General features: G+C 42.9%; 1 protein-coding gene across 3 annotated transcripts in view; it reads right to left on the bottom strand.

The window, feature by feature from the left end:
• Nucleotides 1–19,770, bottom strand: part of FAT3 (FAT atypical cadherin 3) — a gene marked incomplete at both ends in the record, with an annotated part of 565,070 nt that overhangs the window by 79,868 nt on the left and 465,432 nt on the right. For all 3 annotated transcript variants that reach the window (XM_079707440.1, XM_079707441.1, XM_079707439.1), the window contains 4 exons: nucleotides 5,245–5,478; nucleotides 7,763–7,916; nucleotides 8,928–9,124; nucleotides 13,299–17,372. In XM_079707440.1, coding sequence (XP_079563566.1) covers nucleotides 5,245–5,478; nucleotides 7,763–7,916; nucleotides 8,928–9,124; nucleotides 13,299–17,372 — 4,659 coding nt within the window. The remainder of the gene's footprint in view (nucleotides 1–5,244; nucleotides 5,479–7,762; nucleotides 7,917–8,927; nucleotides 9,125–13,298; nucleotides 17,373–19,770) is intronic.

The raw sequence follows: 19,770 nt of genomic DNA on the forward strand, positions 1-19,770 counted from the left end.
GTGTCTCCAGTTTTTCATCTTTCTACACCAAGTCCTGCTTCAGGCTACCTAAGCTATTTCTGTGCAAGCAGCACCTGCACCTGGTGCACGAGTTTGAGTTCTTGTCTAGCCTGTCCATTGTGCCTTCAATCCAGTCAGCACCAAAATCGACAGATTTCACATGTAAAATCTCTCTCTCCTCTGCTCCTTCCTTTTATTTATTTATTTGCCTGTACCAGGTCTTAGTTATGGCATGCAGTATCTTTGTTGCCGTGTGTAGGATCTTCATTGCAGCATGAGGGATCTTTAGTTACGGAATGTGAACTCTTAGTTGTGGCATGGGGGATCTAGTTCCCTGACCAGGGATCAATCCTGTGCCCCCTGCATTGGGAGCATGAAGTCTTAGCCACTGGACCACCAGGGAAGTCCCTGCTCCTTCCTTTTAAATCCCAAAGCTACTACTCGAATTTTGGCCCCTGTGATCTTTCTTGATACTCTCCTAGAAGATTTCCTAATGCCCATGTTAGATGCTCCTATCAGATTAGCATTTCTCAAACCCAGAACTGATGAATTTCTTTTCTCCAAAGTGCTCGGTGGTTCTTTTCTATCTATTGGTTTAAGCACACAATTCCTGGTCTTTGTGAACCACCACAATCAGGCCCAGATGCCTTCTCTCATCTCACTGCCTTCTCTCTGTCCTTGACCATGTGATGATCTCCCAACTATTTAATTGGGTCCAGAGTTTCCCAGATTTGCAACTTCATCCTCCTGGTTTCTGTCTTCCTGAAGGCCTGTCTCCCTCCGCCTGTTGAATCACATTCATTCTGTGAGCTCTGCCTTTTATTCAAGGTCTATGTGTTGCTGATTCATGCCCTTCACTACTGCATAGTAACTGGGCCGTCACTGCACATTCCTTGTATAGTTACTTTTAGAATGCCTGCTATGTGGCTACTCATTAAATATCAGTTATATTGAATGGAAAATAAATGTAATGCATGTTACAGGCTTCCAAGTTTCTCCAAAATCCCTGAAAGAAGTTCTAAACTTTGTAGGAAATATTTTACAGGAAAGGAGTGAGTTGCTCATTAGAACATTTCCTTGCTTTATGTCCCTGATCCATAAGAGGAAAAATATGTCCTCTTGAATTTCAAATATCTGGACATTAGCCTCTCAATAAATCATGGTCTCTGGCATATTTTCCAGTGCAAGTTTACATTTTATTTCCATGTCACTTTGCCTAAAATGGTCACAGATTTTAGCTTCGATTTTCACCTCTGCATATTCCCTTTGCTAGCTTAAAAAAAACCCTCAAAATTGAGAACCTGGACACAATTCCTACCTTAAGAGGTACGGTAAATAGTAAAATATTAACCCCAAAGAGGTGGTGCAACAAAAGGTCTCCTAATCTTTACTGAAAGGATTAAATTTTTATAAATGTTAGGTCATAAAGTTGTGTCATTAGTTCATGGGATTGAGGATGTTTCCATTTTACAGGAAAACTAAGAATTTAATGCTGAAATCTAGACAGTTGCCGTGCTATTTCTTAGAACTCATAAATTGGGTGCTAAAATGGTCTTGTCTTCCTGTTTTTATTTTATTCCTGACCTAGGCAGTTGGTTCATTATGAGTAATGAATTTGGCATAGGAAAAGAGTTGTTTGGCTAAAAGCAATAAAATTTTTTAAAATTAGGAAACCAGGATATGAAAGGTTAGCAAGTCACTGTAAGCATTTTGAATTTATGAAGCAATGGAATTGGATTTCAGATTAATATATCTTTGACTTTTTTCTGCAGTTTATAGTGACTTAGTATATACTGCAGCCAAATGCTGTTGAAATCGTTTGTAACTTTAGGTAAAGAAATATGCTTAACAAAAGAAGTTTCATGAACCAAATAGCCCTGTCATTTTTACAAATGGAACCAATGTTCTTCACTAGGGTCAGAAACCAATTAGACCACTTGGATGGATCTCAAAGGAATGATGCTGAGTGAAAAAGGCCATTTTCAAAAGGTGACAAACTACACGATTCCATTTAAATAACATTTGTGAAATAACAAAATTATAGATACGGAGATTAGTGGTTGCCAGGGGTTAGAGACTGGGAAGGAAGCGTGCAGAGGAAGTGGGTGTGGTGGTTACATGAAGCTGCACAGGTGATAAAACTGCATAGAACCACACACACACACACAACCACACACAACCACACACACACACACAACCACACACACACACACAACCACACACACACACAACCACACACATAACCACACAACCACACACACACAACCACACATACGCACCTGCGCCAAAATCTGAGTGTACTACAGTTATGCAAGATGGTATCATTGGGAGAAAGGGTTGGGTGAAAAGTACATGCCACCTCCTGTACATTTTTGTTTTTGGCAACTTCCTGTGAATCTATGATTATTTCAAAATTAAAAGTTCTTTAAAAATCAGACATTTCCTTGTCACTTTAGAGAGGGGCCTATGAAGTCAGGTGGTAACATAAGTAAGTGAGATGGCTGGGGATTGGGAGGGTGAGAACTGGCTGGTATCAAGGAGGGAGCTGCTATTAAGCTCCTACCATGGTGGGACTGTGCATCTGGAATTGCTGAGTCTTCTGAGTGCTGTTTTTAGAAAATGCCAGAAATTGAAAATTTAAATAAATATCTCTTGACTTTTATTGACAATTAATTCAAACTTTTTGGAACACTGTATGTAAGCCAAACTAAAGATACTGGAGGGCTGGATTCAGTCTTAACGATTCATGTGCAAACTCAGCTTCAGGCCAGAGGCTGAGTTTGGCCACCAGATGATTCGCCCACTCCACAAACTGGTCATCTCAGTATGCGGTTCAACGCTCCTCTGTGATGCCTTACAGAAGATGGAGAAATGGGGAATCAGGTTGCTAATGAAAATGGCATGAGCCCCCAGTCACTGACACCCGGGACTCTGGAGAATGTGGGTTTGACTCTGGAATCCCCCTGCAGGCTCTGAACAAGACCTTCACACCCACCTCCTCAGCATGGTGCCTGGAAATAGTAGGTGCTCAGCTTGCCTTTTTAGAGGTGTTCATTTGTTCTTTCCCGGCTGTCTTAGTTTTTATTTTTTTAAAGCTAAACGAATTCTACAAAAACTGAGAATATGACCCAGAATCTGGTTTCCTATGCTCTGGTTTTCCGGAAGCGAATACAATAGCCTGGTGAACACATCTTATATGAGCAGCACTCATAACCTCCATGTCTGTTTGAAGCTCTGAGCGTAAGCTAATTTTTTTGCTAATTAGTGCAAATGAGCAGAGGGAGGTGCTGATAAGGTCGTTATTCTGGGTTTGGTCTTTGAAAGGCTTTATCATCTCTGTCCTGCTAATGCCCAGAGTCTGGTCAACCCTTCTTCCCCAACTGCCAACCCGGACAGCTGACTCAGAAGAAGTGAGAAGGATGGAGCTAACTGCATACCCTCCAGCACAACCATATCTGTGAGTCAGTAACTTCTCCCCACCTCCACTGTCTGAAACATCATGTGCACTGATCAGACTCCCTCTGTGTTCTGTACAGTCTCTAGTACATAGAGCATAGCCAGTTCCTTTAGGAAGGAGGTGAGTAGAAAAACTCCAATTTTTTAAAATTGAAATTTTAATTTAAATTAAAAAGTTTTTAGATCTTAAAATTTCATCTCTGGCCCAATTACACATTCTCAGAGTCAAATTTAAATTATTAATGATTCATTTGCATGATTTCTGTCCTCTTTTCCCCAAAAGTCTGCTATCAAGAGTCCACAGAATGTTTTCCAATCCTCATTTAAAAAAGAGTATTTGTAAGTATTACATAATTATAAATCAATAAAAGGGTCTTTTCCGGAATTCCCTGGTGGTCTAGTGGTTAGGACTCGGCGCTTTCACTGCCAAGGGCCCGGGTTTGATCCCTGGTCGGGGAGCTAAGATCCCATAAGCCACGTGGCACAGCCAAAAATAAGAGTCTTTTCCTGTTTATCATTTTTTTTTTAACCAAGCTTTACAATATGCAGATTTTAAAGTGTTGGTTCTCAGCCTCAAAAATTATGCTAATGATGTAAGAACAATAATTCATAGTGTAGCCACTAATTTCTCTAAGGGGAAATATGCAGGGACCCTGGGCTCTACATTTGTTTTCAACTAATTATCATGTATTTACTTTTCCATTAGTCCAATAATTTTTCTTTCAATTCAGAATTAAACAATAACACCCTGAATTATATAAAGGCCTGTTTAGCATAACAGACACACCCCATCATTCCCCAGTCCCCTGATTTACAGCTCTTAAAATGCACAACCAAGAGGCTGTCTATATGCCCTTTCGTATTTAGATTCCATCATGCAGTCACCTCAATAACTTATGAATTCTCAGAAGGACTACCTAGCAATTAACTCTGATCTTTTCTAACTCACCATCTCATTATGTAAAGTGGATTGGAACACAAACTTTATTAACAACTTTCAATTCTAATTCCTTCTTATCGCCCACACCCACACGCCTCCTAGTAATGTCAGTTTATATGAGCAAAATACTCTGGAAAACGGCAGTTAAAAAAAATCCACATTGGACTGGCAGCACATTTCGTAATTGGTCTTTGCACTATGGGTACCACCATAAATCGAGATTGCCATATTTCAGCTAAAGCATGGGATGCAATTCTTTATAGAAATGGAAATGAATTCTCCCTGCCACACAACACAGCATTTTTTTTTTTTTTTTTTTGCAGTACGCGGGCCTCTCACTGTTGTGGCCTCTCCCGTTGCGGAGCACAGGCTCCGGATGCACAGGCCCAGCGGGCATGGCTCATGGGCCTAGCTGCTCCACGGCATGTGGGATCTTCCCAGACCAGGGCACGAACCCATGTCCGCATCGGCAGGCGGACTCTCAACCACTGTGCCACCAGGGAAGCCCACAACACAGCATTTTAACTATGTTCAGGAGGAATGGGCAAGTAAGAAAGCTATTATTTTTATGCTAAAGGTTAAAAAAAATGCAAACCCCAAGCTCTTTGTTAAAAGGTAAAGGAATTCATAGTATCGCTTCTTCAAATCCTAGAAAGAGGCGGGAAGATGCCTTGTAGAGTTCTCTTGTGCATATGAAGTGTGTCAGTGGAAGAGCTGAAATGTGGTTTAATGTACTTGTTTTCATGGTAAGGAGCCAAGGTGGGCTGATGAAACTAAAGGACAGGTAGCACCTGAAGATGTGTCAAATGTACAAACAGGGAGACATCCCATCAGTGCAGCTGACTTACCGACATCGGGATCTACTGCTTGAACTCTGGTCAACAGAGCCTTGGTGGCTGTGTTCTCATAGACACAGGCGTTATAGTGGTCGGACGAAAACACTGGGGGGTTATCGTTCACATCCTCCAGGATCAGACGGACGTCAGACTGGCAGAACCTGCCACCCCCGTCGGTGGCCCTGGCGATGAGGCTGTATGCAGGGACCCTCTCCCGGTCCAACAGAGCCAAAGTTTTTAACTCACCTGTGAAAATAAATGGCCTAGCTTTTCAAAAACTGTCTTTCTTTGAAGAGCAGAGAATCAATTATTGTGCATACAGAATCCCCAGTACAGGAAGGATCGCTGACATTTGGCTCCAGTGCCTCATGCTTTGAAAAATCGAGCAAGTTCAATTTTTTTAAGCATCAGGGAAAAAGTGATGGGATTCTGGACGCAACAAAAAAACCAACTGTACGACCTTCAGATGAATTAATCCCACTGTGAAGCCTCTTGTTTCAGGGATTCCTTCTCTTGGCAGCATGGAGAAGCTCCATACCTCTTTAAACATCTTAAGAACTGCTCTGGAGATCGGCCTTGTTTCTGGATTTTCTCCAGAAAAAGCATGAAGAATGGACCAGTATCCTCAGTTCTCTGACCGTCAATCAGGTCAATGATTTGTAAATTCAGAAGGGGCAGTCTGTCTGCTTCCAGATATTTAACATTTTTTTTACCCCATCTTTTAGAGAAAAACAGTCAAAACAGGCTGGCTTTAGCAGAAAGAGGTCATGAAGGAGTCCTACTGTGCCAGACGAACCCCACTTGCTGGATAGTGGTAGGGCCTGTGGCTGTTGGGGGAGGATTCCAGTGGGGGGTTATCTGAGAACCTTAAAGCAGCAGCTCTTTGGCAACCAACATGGAGGGAGGTTATGTCTGTATTTTAATCACTCGGATAGCTGTACTGGTCCTGAGTGTCAGCCCCTGTGGGGATTTTGTTATTCTTGTTAACCTAAATTTCAATGGATAATGGCAATAAGCACAGTGACAGACCTGAATAAATACTGTTTGGTGAAAAGTAGGACTCATGAAATATTATGTACTCTCAACAAAATTAGTAGAAGTCATTGGGACGAAGCCATCTATACTTATAAAGCTGTTCCTCCTATGGCTTCCTGACTGCAGCCAGTTCTCAAATCTAGCCTGGATCATTTTCCCCTTCTCCAAAACACCCAGTGTTTTTTCAGTTGGGCATTCAAGACCCTCCAAAATCTGACCTAAAGTTATTTTTCCACCACTTTTCTCATGAGCCATTCTGTGGCTCCTCTGACCAGTGACAATGTGGTACACAGCTTTCCCTGGATGTGCTGTGCTCTCTGCCCTCACTGCCCCCATGACCGGCAGTGTCCTGCTTTAGCTCCTAGAATCCTGGCTCATTTCAAATGCCAGCTCTGCTTTAAAGGTTTCTCCTTCCCTCTTATCAGAATATTAGCTACTTCTTCCTCTTTGCCCAGATATACCTCTCCTGATATCTCTCCCGGGCACTCATTCTGTCTTTCACTATTATTGTTGTTTTTTCTGTTATTATCAGTATTGACTTACAGCTCTGTCTTCTCCACTGGGATACAATATTCCTTGGGGATGCTTTGTTTGGTTCATCTTGGAATCGAACACAAATATCCCATAAAGTACTTTTAGGTCTAGTAGTTAATAAATGTTACCTATTCAATAAAAAATTGCCAGGCCTCTTTAGCCAAGTAGCATATTGTTATGTAGCTAAGCCCTTCCCAGTAAGATGCACCGGACATGGGAGAGAGCTAGGGAGGAGCTAATACCTTCTGGAGACTCAGAAATTAGTTATTGTTCATTATGATGAACACAACACTGTAAATATGCAAATTATTCAATCTTTACCCTTCATTTAAAAATTGTCAATGGCTGGGCCATCCAATACACAACACTGAGATAATTTACCTCCATAGAAAATGCCTTTTCCATTATCTATGGCCTTCAATGCGGGCATCTGCCTTTAGGGTACATAACCTTTCACCTTATAAATTTTACCTCAATATGTAAGCAAGTCTGAGGACTCATAGCTTTGGAGAAACTAGAGAGGAATGATGAATAAAAACCAGACAAGTATGTTAATAAGCATAGGGACCCAGAAGGGATTTCAACAGGGCAAAACTCTCCTTACTATGCACTACTGTCTGGTTTGCATGGAAACTTGCATTTGTGATAGAATTCTATTTATGCTATTTATAGGTCAGCTGCTTTAACCCGTGGATATGAGAAAGAGGAGAAGCAAACAGACACATCTGATTACTTGGTGCTGCTAAATGTAGGTAAATTCAGGGCAAGTTTTATAGGCCAAATGAGGTTTCTGTCCTCCAAACATCATGTGCTACTGGTATTTCTTAAGAGTCCAAGATAGCAGGGCATCATATCAAGGCTCTTGTATACTAACTACACCCTAGTGATAAGACCATGTGAGAGTTTAACTTCTCTCATGGATTAACAATGGCATTTACCCAAAGAATAAATTTCGCCTTACCACTTTGTGGATCTAGAAAAAATTCATTGTTTCCAGATCCATAGAGTGAGTATCGTATATCTCCATTGGATCCAATATCAGCATCCTTGGCACTGACCTTCAGGATGATTTTGTTTGATGGAATGTCTTCGGGAAATAATGCTGTATATGCAACCTAGGCAAAGGTAAAGAAAAGTAATTGAATCATTAGTATTTGTGGGGCAATTGTCATATTTAGCATTATAAATGATTTCTTTAAAAATGCATTTGCATAATTTATCTTCAGCTACGTTTTTCCTTTACCACAGAATCATCTTATGCCATATGATGAAACAGAGAATATCTCTTGCTCTGCCCCTCCTATGCTCATCATCAACAACTACTGATTGGGCACCTACTATGTGCTAGGTACCACTGAGATGCTAGAAGTACAACAGAGAAGAAAACACACAAAAATCCCCATCCCTGTGGAACCATGACCCACATCACATATTGATCATGCCCCTCATAGTCCTTGGGACCCTTCAACTCTTTAAAGAGCCACTACTAACATCTGGCATTAGTATGAGAGACTAAATCTATTTGCAACACTTTTCTAAGCTAAAGAGCACCAATACTGTCTCTCAATCCACATGTAAGGAAAAGGTAAATGAAGGGTGATTTAATTTTGGTAAGAAAGGAAATAAAATCAATTACTGGCACCTTGCATTCACTGTCACGTTTTGAACTGTGGTGGAAAGGCCACCATAAGGGGTCTGGAAACCCAGCTTCATTATCAACGTTGCTACCAACAAGCTGTGTAAACTTATACAAAAAACGTAATTCATACTTTTGAGTGGTCCATTCTTCTTTTATGAAATAGGTGATTCAGACAGAAAAATTCATAGTGTCCTTTATGAGTCCTTAAAAATTATTTAATTTTGAGACTCCTGGTTTCATTTTTTTGTTTGTTTGATTTTTTTGGTGGGCAGAATTAGATCGTGCTAACTATACTCTTTTCATGTTTATAATATTTCATCCTAGAGTCCACCTCTTACCCTCTTATATCCATTTGGAGCTCATTAATTAAGAAGATAAGATGAGAAAGCAGCCTGGCCTTAAGGAGAAAAGTGAAATGGGTTTTGACTTAATTTTAGATAAGCAGAGTAAAAAGCAGTGATATATCCGACACAGCTGCAAATCTCACCTGATCACACACTGGGCTGTTGTCATTCACATCACTGACAGTCACTTCCACCATGGCCTGAGTGACAAAGAGCCCATCAGTGGCGGTGATATTGAGGAAGTAAATGTCTTGTTCTTCTCTATCTAGAGGTCTCTTCACGTAGACCTTCCATTCGCTCTGCACGAGGCCCAGGGCAAACCTTCCTCGGGGGTTCCCTCCTGTGGTGAAAAAAGAGTTTTTGAAGATGTGAAATGAAAAGCTTTGATCTCCACCTACAGCAAGAGGCCTGTGCGGGGTCATCCAGGTGCCTCTCAAACTGCATCCTTTACGATGCTGAAAAAGAATTGACACTCACTTCCTTTTGACTCTCCTGCAACAAAGCATGATATTTATATGCTTGGCTTGTGTGGAAAGTAAAACAGTAACTTTCCAAGAGAAGAAAATGCACTTAGAGAAGCTAGAGATGATCTCTTGTTTAGTTCCCCTTAAGGACAATCAAATTCAAACTGTGAACAATCAATCTTCTTATCTGGCTGATACAACTGTCTTTCCACTTCATCTCAAGAGAGGATGTAATACACTATAGCTCTTGTTACCAAGACAATTTCATTAGCCATTGATTATGCAATCAAGGAAAGGCAGTCAGTTCTATTAAGGAATCTTAATGAAGCCTTTATCATACAGCAGCTCTTCTTAGAAGGACTGCAGTTTGGGGAAGAAAAGTTTGTGTGACAGAGGAAGACCCATTAGGATTAAATAGCCCCAATGCAGGGTCACTGAAGGAGCCGTTCAAAGATAAGCACTGCAATTAGATCAAATTTAACACAGTGAAGCTGGTGAAAATGGAAGAAATGTAGAAAAGCTGGAGTGGAACCGCTCTTGATGAGGCTGAAACAATGAATGTAGTCCCAGCAATTTTACTTTCCCATATCACTGAATTACGGGGAGACAAAAGCAGCTTGGAGGAAGGAAGAAGAAAACCACCTTGACCTTCCAAACCTGAAGGGGGAAATAATGTCACTTCAAACACGGAGGAAGACTGGACGAGAAACTGGCAAGAAGTCTGGAATCCAGTTAGGTCATTGCTGTCTCGTTTGTTTGGGCATTCACACGTATTTGTCACCTGCTCTGGGCCAGGCACTGTGCCAGGCAGTGGGGCTACAGCAGTGGACAAAAGTGACAAAAATCCCTGCTCTCTTGGTGGAGCTCACTTTCTGATGGAAAAGACTGACAATAAACAAATAAATAAGGAAAGCCTACTGCCTGCTGGCTGCTGCTTCACTGAAAAAGTGGAGCCATCTCATCTTCTTACAATGAATCTTTAAAAGAACAGAGGGCAAACCCACAGTCCTGCTGGAGGGACTGAGTGAGAAGTAGTGGGACTTTGAGCGTCAGACTGCACTCTGGATATAAGGCATGGGGGGCGGGGGCAACAGGCATCCAGGGGCTCAGCAGTGTGGAACAACTGTAACCAAGCAGGATACTATGAGGCCTTCCCACAGTAGACCTCCACCTGCCTTTTGTCTGTAGGAAAACTTTAATCAAAGAATAAATTCAATGAAAGAAGTGAGAAAATGCAGAAAGAAAGGAAAACAGTCAAGCAAGACAAAATAATAATACTTTAGCCATTAAACAAAGTCAAGGCCTTTATTCTTCCTCAAGGGCTATAGGTAATATTCTGAGCCATGTCCTTTGAGCTGTTTTGCAGATACTGAATCCTCCACCAGGTAGAAGAATTTAACTGTGTGCTGCCCACATGCACATAGACGCCAGACCGGTTGGAACCAGGAGGTTGATGAAGCTGAATCTCCATTACCTCACCACCAGCCAATCAGAATGTCCACGAGCTGATCACGCCCTGCTCCTTGAACACTAGACAACTCTTCAGTACCCTCTCCAGGGTGGGACACACAGTCTTGAGGGTAATAGCCCACTGTGGCCCCCTTTGCCTGGCAAAGCAATAAAGCAAATTCTTTCTACTGTACCCAAAACTGTCTCCAAGATTTAATCTGGCACCAGTGCACAGAGGCCACACTTTGGTAACACAACAACAGGATAAATGGATCGTACTGGGCAGACAGTGCAGAGAAGGTGAGGGCTGCACATTCCTCTAGGGCAGTGGTTCTCAACTCAACTGACAGTGGCTGTGTGCAAACCCCCGGGACATTTGTCAGCATCTAGAGACATTTCTGAATGTCACATCAGGGGTGATGCTGGTGGTGGTGCTACTGGAATCTAGTGGATAGAAACCAGAGGTGCTGGTAATCATCCTACAATGCCACAAGACAGACCTATCCAGCCCTCAATGCCAATAATGTTGAGGCTGAGAAACATGCTCTGGTAAGGCACGGGGTCCTCCCTGGAAAATCACTTTCCTCTACCACTGGCTAGGATGCAATTTTACTTCAGTTGAATATGATTTCAGCATGCACAAATGTAACCTCTCTATTAAATGCTTCTGGTGCAGGCCCACACTGCTCTTTTGTGGAATAAAATGATTAATCGTCCTTTGTTCATCAGTGGCAGCACAGCCAAGTTGTGTGACATCAAGAGCAAAAGTTAAATCTAATAAAAATCAGTTGGTGGTTGGCACGGCTAATAGTAACAGTAGCTTGAAGCTACTCTGTTCTCATTACTTTGGTAAAGTCAGTGGGATGGTCCCTTAAACCATCCACTGAGAATTCAGAGACGATGTGTAAATAATTAAAGCTGAGTATTTAACCATTCTTCCAAATAGAAAAGTATCCTCAGAATGCCTAAGAAGGGCATCCCTGGTGGCACAATGGTTAAGAATTTGCCTGCCAATGCAGGGGACACGGGTTCGAGCCCTGGTCCGGGAAGATCCCACATGCTGCGGAAACTAAGCCCGCATGCCACAACTACTGAGCCTGTGCTCTAGAGCCCATGAGCCACAACTACTGGAGCCCGCATGCCTAGAGCCCGTGCTCCACAACAAGAGAAGCCACTGCAATGAGAAGTGCACAGTCTGCAATGAAGAGTAGCCCCCACTCGCCACAACTAGAGAAAGCCCGTGTGCAGCCAAAAATAAATAAATAAAATTTTTTAAAAAACTTAAAAAAAAAGAATGCCTAAGAAGGTTTTTGTCTGAAACCGAATGCAAATAAATCAAAGTTTTTTCTTTACTCACCTTTCTTTCCTTACCACTATCACGCATGTCTTTACTGCAGAAATATACATTTCAATGAAAAAAAAACCCCACAATGAACGGTATCAGACAAAGCACAAATGCATTAAGACCTTTAAACAGAAAACAGCACCAAGAAAACAGTTCCATAAAGAAAAAGAGTAGTGCTGTGGAGGGGAGGTGTGGTGGTCCCGAGCAATGACACATATGCTGTTCAGTGGGTCTTATTCTGCAGTGATTAATTAACTTTCCCACTAACATACTTAAGCAGATTCTGTGCCCTGAGGGCACTCTAATTAATTCATTTTTCACTTTGAATAATGTAGTTTTTCTAAAGGGAGGCCACCTGACTACAAGTATGGATGGATTCTTTAAAATCTTTTGGCACTTTGCTTATGTTCTGCCTTTGAATGTCATGACATCAAAATGTTAGCTTTAAAACCCCCAAATAGTTTTTAGGAAGACTACTCCCACACCACCAACACTCTCCTCTTCGCAGTTTAAGGCCAGTCACCCCCAGAAAGCTATTCCTGATCAGTGACACCCCTTCTTCACTCTGACATGAGATCCTCTGCCGCTTAGAGTAATGGTGACATTTTTTTGTGCGCTCTGGGTGACCTCATTTGTCTATCTTGGCTTTCCTATTGAACTGCTATTTACTATCTGGAAAGACAGAAAAGGGATCCAAGAAAATTGTGATGTCAGAAGACATACCCTTTGACTTGGAGTTATAATTCAACATTTTTCAGCAAAAGGTCAAACCATGCCCTTTGATTTGTATATGTGTGTGTTGTGTGTGTGCACGCATCTGAGCTTTTACTACCTGGAAAGACTTGTAAGTAAAGCTATTTATTTTTCTTACTGCTACAAAAAGTAGGAGAAAGGAATATACTTAAAAAAACAACATACATTCCCCCGCCCCCAATCAAAAAGAGCTGTTATTTTCATTTCTTCCACTGAGATATTTGGCTGGACTCTTTTTTAGATGATAAAAATTGACTCAAGGACTGGGTACCAATCTGGGTAATCTGTCATAGGCAAAACAATGAACTCCAAACTAAGGCTGAGTTAGTAACAACTAAAAAACTGACGCTACTCAGATATTTTCCTCAGCCCCAGAGAGGTAAGATAACTTCTCAAACCCTCATCTCATCTTCCTTATTCTCTCCTACTCTTACCCCTCTGCCACCTTCCATCTTTCTTTAGAAAGCAGAGCACATAGTGAAAACCAAGGGTGACAGACTTACCTGTAATATGATAGCTCACTTGTCGATTGATGTCAGAAGAGTCTCTGTCCCATGTGCTGAGGACAGCTACCACCTCGCCTGGAGGGTCGCTCTCCTTCACATTCCCTCGGTACACCTCATGGGCAAAGACCGGAGCGTTGTCATTTATATCCGTCACCCTGACAGAGACCAATGCTGTGGAAGAAAGAGAGAAGGCCTCCCCGAGGTCGGAGGCCACCACAGAGAAGGTGAACGTGGGGTCTGTCTCGTGATCCAGGTCTCTCAAGGTACTGATCCAGCCTGTGTTGCTGTCAATGTTGAACGCTTCCATCACCTTTTCAGGTTGGGAATCTGAGTGGAGGGAGTAGGTGACCTGCCCATTGGCTCCCCAGTCCATATCGATGGCCCTCACCTGCGTGAGTTTGGTGCCCACAGGCATCCCTTCCATGATGATCGTCTCATAGCTTGAAGTTTCAAAGACTGGCTTGTTGTCATTCAGATCCAGTACCTTGATGTCTACATCCACCGTGAACACAAGGTCTACCTTGTCCAGGGGTATAGTGGCTGCTACTTTGAAGTGGAAAGCTGGGCTGATCTCATGGTCAAGACGTTTGTCCAGCTTGATCGTGCCTGTTTCCTGTTCTATGATGAAGACATCTCCTTTGTTATTTTCCAGCCGCTCCCCATTAACTGTGCTGAACTTGACTTTCTGAGTGGGCAAAATCCTCAGGGTGTCCACCGTGCTCCCAATGGCTGTATCTTCTGAAATGGTGAAGGAATACTGAGACTGGGTGAAGGATGGCAAGAATGTTTCAGGGGGTAAGACGTGGATGTAGACGGGGATGAGGGAGTGCTTCACTGGAATGCCCCCATCCACTGCTTTGACAAAGAAGGACAGCACTGTGTTTTTCAGCTGGTTAAAATGGCCCTTTGTGACCATCCAGCCATTGTCAGGATCGATTTCCAGGAGGTCAGCCACTGAGACCGAGGCCTCGCTATAGAGGGAATAAGTAATCCTTGCATTTGCTCCATCATCTGGATCCATGGCTTGAACCTGAGTGACCAGGTGACCCCGTCCGACATCTGCCCTGACGCTGGCTCTGTATTCCACTGTCATGAACTGGGGGGCATTGTCATTTTCATCCACCACAATCACCCTCACGGTGCAGAAAGTTGTTCTCCCTCCGCCATCAAGGGCCCTCAAAAAAATACTGATGTCTCCTTCCAGAGGGTTTTCCCGGTCGAGCCTTTCTGTTGTGATGACCTGTCCATTGCCATCTATGAGGAATCGATCCTTAGCAAAGTCATTGATGATGGCGTAGCTGACCTGCCCATATGTCCCTGGATCCCCATCCGTGGCTCGAACGTGAATTACCTTTGTCCCAGCGGCTGTGTTCTCTCTCACCTCAGCTACGTAGGTGCTTTGAGAAAAGGCAGGGCTGTACAGGTTGGCCCCGAGGACCCTGATATGCACCTGGGCAGTGCTAGTGAACAGTCCATCAGAGACGGACACATTGAGACTGTACAGAGGCTCCATCCGCTGCTTCCGGTGGTTGGAGAGTGTGATGACGCCACTCTTGCTGTCCATCAGAAAGCTCGTCCGGTCATTCCCAGATAAAATGCTGTATTCCAACCTGTCAAAATCAGAGCTGTCTGCATCGGAGGCTTGCACACAAGTTACAAAATGGCCCCGGGGGGCTAATTCACTCACATATGACTCATAAATGAGCTGATTAAAGACTGGAGGGTTGTCATTTACGTCCGAGATGTAGATATGAACCAGGACCTCGCTGCTCAGTGATGGGAAGCCATTATCTGTGGCTCTGACTTTCAAAGTGCAGTGTTGCACTAACTCATGGTCCAGCATCCGCGCTGTCAGGATTAAGCCACTTGCGCTGTCTATGTGAAAATAATCCGTGCTGTTGTAAGTATCCTGGACAATCTGATAATGGACCATTTTATTGTTTTCTGAGTCTGCATCCGTGGACACAACTTGTAAAACAGGTGTCCCAATGAGAGAAGCTTCTGATAATGTTGTATTGTATGTGGGTTGATCAAAAATAGGGGGGTTGTCATTTATATCATTAAGTAGCAAGTCAACGGTGACTTCAGCCCTGGCCCCGGTAAGGGCATCACTGGCTCTTACTGTCAACTTGTAAACAGATGTAATTTCATAATCCAAAGGGCTAACGACTTTCAGGACCCCAGTGTCAAAGTCAATGTTAAATTGTTTATAAAGATCCCCATCAATAATGATGTATATGATGCCTTGGCCTTCTGGGCTGGTGGCGTTGATGCTTAGAATGGGGGTGTTGACGCTGATGTCTTCGTTGATGGATGCTGTATAAAAAGGCTTATCAAACACAGGCATTGCTTTGTTGACAATAGTGATGGGAAGTTCCACGGATGTGGACAAAGAGGGTTTTCCACCATCTTTGGCTAGGATGGTGACTCCATACTCAATGTTGGACAAGTCAGAGTTGAAAGCTTCTTTTAAAATAACTTTCCCTGAATTAGGGTTAATTTCAAAGTGGCCATAGTCATCCTGTAAGAGGTAGGTCACTTCTCCATTTGCACCTTTGTCTTTGTCAATGGCTGTCACTCGGTAAATCAGGGTGCCAGGCTCAGCATCAACTTGCACAGCAGCGTAGTAGGGGAGGCCCACAAAGACTGGAGAATTGTCATTTATGTCTTCGATGTTAACCCTGACCACCACCCTTGCCACCCGCAGATGGTCTAGCTCTCGGCTGGCTTCCACAACCAGCTCATATAACTCTTGTTCTTCACGGTCAAAGGGGACTCCGGTGGTCTGAATGACCCCTGAGGTAGATTTTATCTTGAACTTATTTCCTGGGTTTAAGATGCTGTATTTTAAGGGCTCATTAAGGCGATTTCCCACTGCATTGACAATAGCAACTTTGGTTATGTTCGTGTTGTTCTCTGAGATGGAGGTGGAGTAAAAGCTTTGTGTAAAGTGGAGGCCACTGTCCATGGCTTCTTTAACCAAGATGGTGACCATGGAAGTACTATAGAACTTTCCATCAGACACCTTAACTATCAGCATGTAGTGATCTTTGGAGAGGTTGTTGTTTTTAATGGTGAGCACTCCACTATTTGAGTCAATTAAAAAATGATCCAAGCTACCTTCCATTAGGCTGTACGTCAGTTCTGGGGGCACCTCGGAGTCAGGATCCGTGGCACTAACTTTCAGAACCTCCACTCCGACATAGGTAGGTAGAAGTAAGACAGTCTCAAACACAGCCTGAGTGAACACAGGTGGGTTGTCATTCACATCTGTCACTTCTATGTTGACTTCAACGGGACTCTCTGCTGTCAGCTGGGGGCTACCACTGTCTCTCACATGCACATGAAAATGGAAATGGGCGATGGTTTCATGGTCCAGGTTCGCGATTGTTCTGATTGCACCTGTGCTGGAGTCCACTGTGAAGAACTTCTTGGCCGTGGACTCAACAATCTGATACACAAGCAGAGCATTCCGATTGCTGTCGGCATCGGTGGCTCGAATCACCAGCGGGCTGTTGTGCAAGCTCCTGACGATGCTATTGATGGGGGCTGCCTCGCTTAGGCTACCCGAATATTGAGAAAAGAGAAAAACTGGCGCATTATCATTTTCATCAACAACCTGAATATTGACTGTGATGTTGGAAGCCATTCCTGCCATGTTCGTGGCCTGGACAATGAGCTGATAAGAGGAGGTATGCTCGTAATCCAGTGCCTTGCGTGTGGTGATGACTCCAGAATAGGGATTTATGGTGAAAATCCCATCAACGTTTCCATCTTTGACTTCATAAATGAGGGTGGATTGACTGATGGCAGAGATTAGAATGACCGATGTTCCAATATCAACATTTTCATTTACTTCTGCTTGGTAGTCTTTGTGAGTGAACTTGGGGTGAGAATTATCAGACATGGTGACAGAAATTCGCACAATCGCGGTGGCAGACATCGGCGGGGAACCCTGATCCGTGACTTTGACTGACAGGACAAACTGACCCATTGTTGTCATGTCTGGCTCTTTAGAAACAGTGATGATGCCCAGGACTGGTTCTATCTTAAATGTGTTCCCAGTGTTCCCTACAATAGAAAAATCAACAGGGAAATGAGTTCAAGTGGGTCATTTTTTTTTTTTTTTTTTTTTGGTATACGGGCCTCTCACTGTTGTGGCCTCTCCCGTTGCGGAGCACAGGCTCTGGACACGCAGGCTCAGCGGCCATGGATCACGGGCCCAGCCGCTCCGCGGCATGTGGGATCTTCCCAAACCGGGGCACGAACCCGTATCCCCTGCATCGGCAGGCGGACTCTCAACCACTGCGCCACCAGGGAAACCCCTAACTCTTCATCTTAAGGCTACTTTACACAACATGGCAAACAGCAATTATTCATTTTCACTTCACCTCATTCTGAAATAAAATGAGAGACTTGCTTTTTAGGGGTATTCAAAAAAGCAACTGAAATGAGTTTTCCAGTAAATTGTGAATTTCAGATCAGTATCTTCTTAATCCAGGTTAACAAGAACAACAACACAGCTCTGTGTACATTCAAACTGGGAAACAGGAGAGTTTGTAGGAAAGACTTTTCTGCTTAGGGTTTTCTTATTCCCAGACTGGGCTAGCACATGCCAATGACACTGATAAAAAGGCATTTATCCTGAAACCAGTGCCATAATTCTGTGTTCTACATTATAAGAAAGAGGGTTGTAGGGATTTCCCTGGTGGTTCAATGGTTAAGAATCCGCCTGCCAATTCAGGGGACACAGGTTCAATCCCTGGTCCGGGAAGATCCCACATGCTGCAGAGCAACTAAGTCCATGCGCCACAACTACTGAGCCTGTGCTCTAGAGCCCGTGAGCCACAACTACTGAGCTCACGTGCCACAACTACTGAAGCCTATGCACCTAGAGCCCATGGTCTGAAACAAGAGAAGCCACTGCAATGAGAAGCCCTCACACCACAGCAAAGAGTAGCCCCCGCTCGCCACAACTAGACAAAGCCCACATGCAGCAACGAAGAACCAATGCAGCCAAAAATAAATAAATAATTTAAAAAAAATAAAAAAGGAAGAGGGTTGTAGGAATCACTTCAGAACATTATCATATAGTCATTTGGTTTAAGACTCTCCCAAGGGTAAGCTTTGCTATGTGGAATTGGTATAGTTTCATACATATCATCAAAACCAACTTCATCCCAAACACTGCTTGGTGACGGGGGTTTGTTCAGGTATGGAGGATTCTTCTCAAGTCACCATTTGCTTTGTAAGCTGTGAGAATTTCTTCTCATTCTCCTTCTATTCTTCACTCCCCTACACCCCAACACACACAGACATAAAAGTAGACACAAAATGTATAAGGCAGTTGTTCCATCTGTAACCATTCTATTTGCTCAATTTTTGAGACATTTCTGATGAAATAAGAAAGTGTTAAAAATCTGAAGCAGCACAGAAACCAAGAACTTGAGCATAATCCTTATGAAACTAAGAAACTGGCACCCCACTTTGACAAACCTGAAATGGGAAGAGCTGTGAACCATGACACTGCGGAAAAGAGGAGGAGAGAATGGGGAACACAAAACTTGAAAAATGTAAAGAATGTGTCTCACAGGTAGTGAACACTGGGAAGCAGTATGCTTCACCATGTTATTTTTTGCTTCTCTCATGAGGCTTTCCCATGCTTCTCAAAGAACACATGCTTGTGTGTCTAGATTTTTTTACATCACAAGTTAAAAGTTTGGTTATTCAATTGTATCTGAATTTTTCTTTCTTTTTGAAGTGCTATAGTATGGCAACATACAGAGAGTTTAAATATCTTATCATTAAGATAGGCTCCAGGATTGAGAGTGCAGTTAGATAATGTGTTTATTGAAATATACAACACATACAGCTATTTGCACACTTCTTACTACATACTTATTAACTAAACTTTTCCATGTCTGAAAACAAAAATGTCATGTTCATATAAAATCTATTTCTATAAGATGCTTGCTTATTTCTCAAGAGGGAGCAAGTCCAACAAAGAAATAAATAATTTGATTCTAGACCCCAAGTATGAATATTAAACAAAATTATCTTTGACATCAGCATGATTTTTTACTTTGTCACCTGAACATGACCATTTTGTGGTGACAACAAGAAGGTCAATGAACTCATGAACAAACTTGCAAATTTTCTATAAATAGTACCGTGGAATTACGTGTGATTCCAATATTTGATTCATAGACCCTCACAAGGAGGCAGGAATCATTTCACTTTAGCATCTCAGGAGAGGAAAATATAGAGATACCTGAGTAATGGTCACCTTCTAGCAGTGGCAACAACATGCAACCCTGAATGATGAATGCCACATCCTTATTATGGTGTCCCATGTGGAGTTTCGAGGTGAGTCCTTTCTTATTCCAGGCTCGTACATACACAGCAAGATATATATGGCAGGGATGAAGGAAGGTCAGCTTCTGACCTTGAGTAGAGCTTCCCCATCCTG

The sequence above is a fragment of the Hyperoodon ampullatus genome (genome assembly GCF_949752795.1).
Source record: "Hyperoodon ampullatus genome assembly, chromosome: 7".
Lineage (NCBI taxonomy): Eukaryota > Metazoa > Chordata > Mammalia > Artiodactyla > Ziphiidae > Hyperoodon > Hyperoodon ampullatus.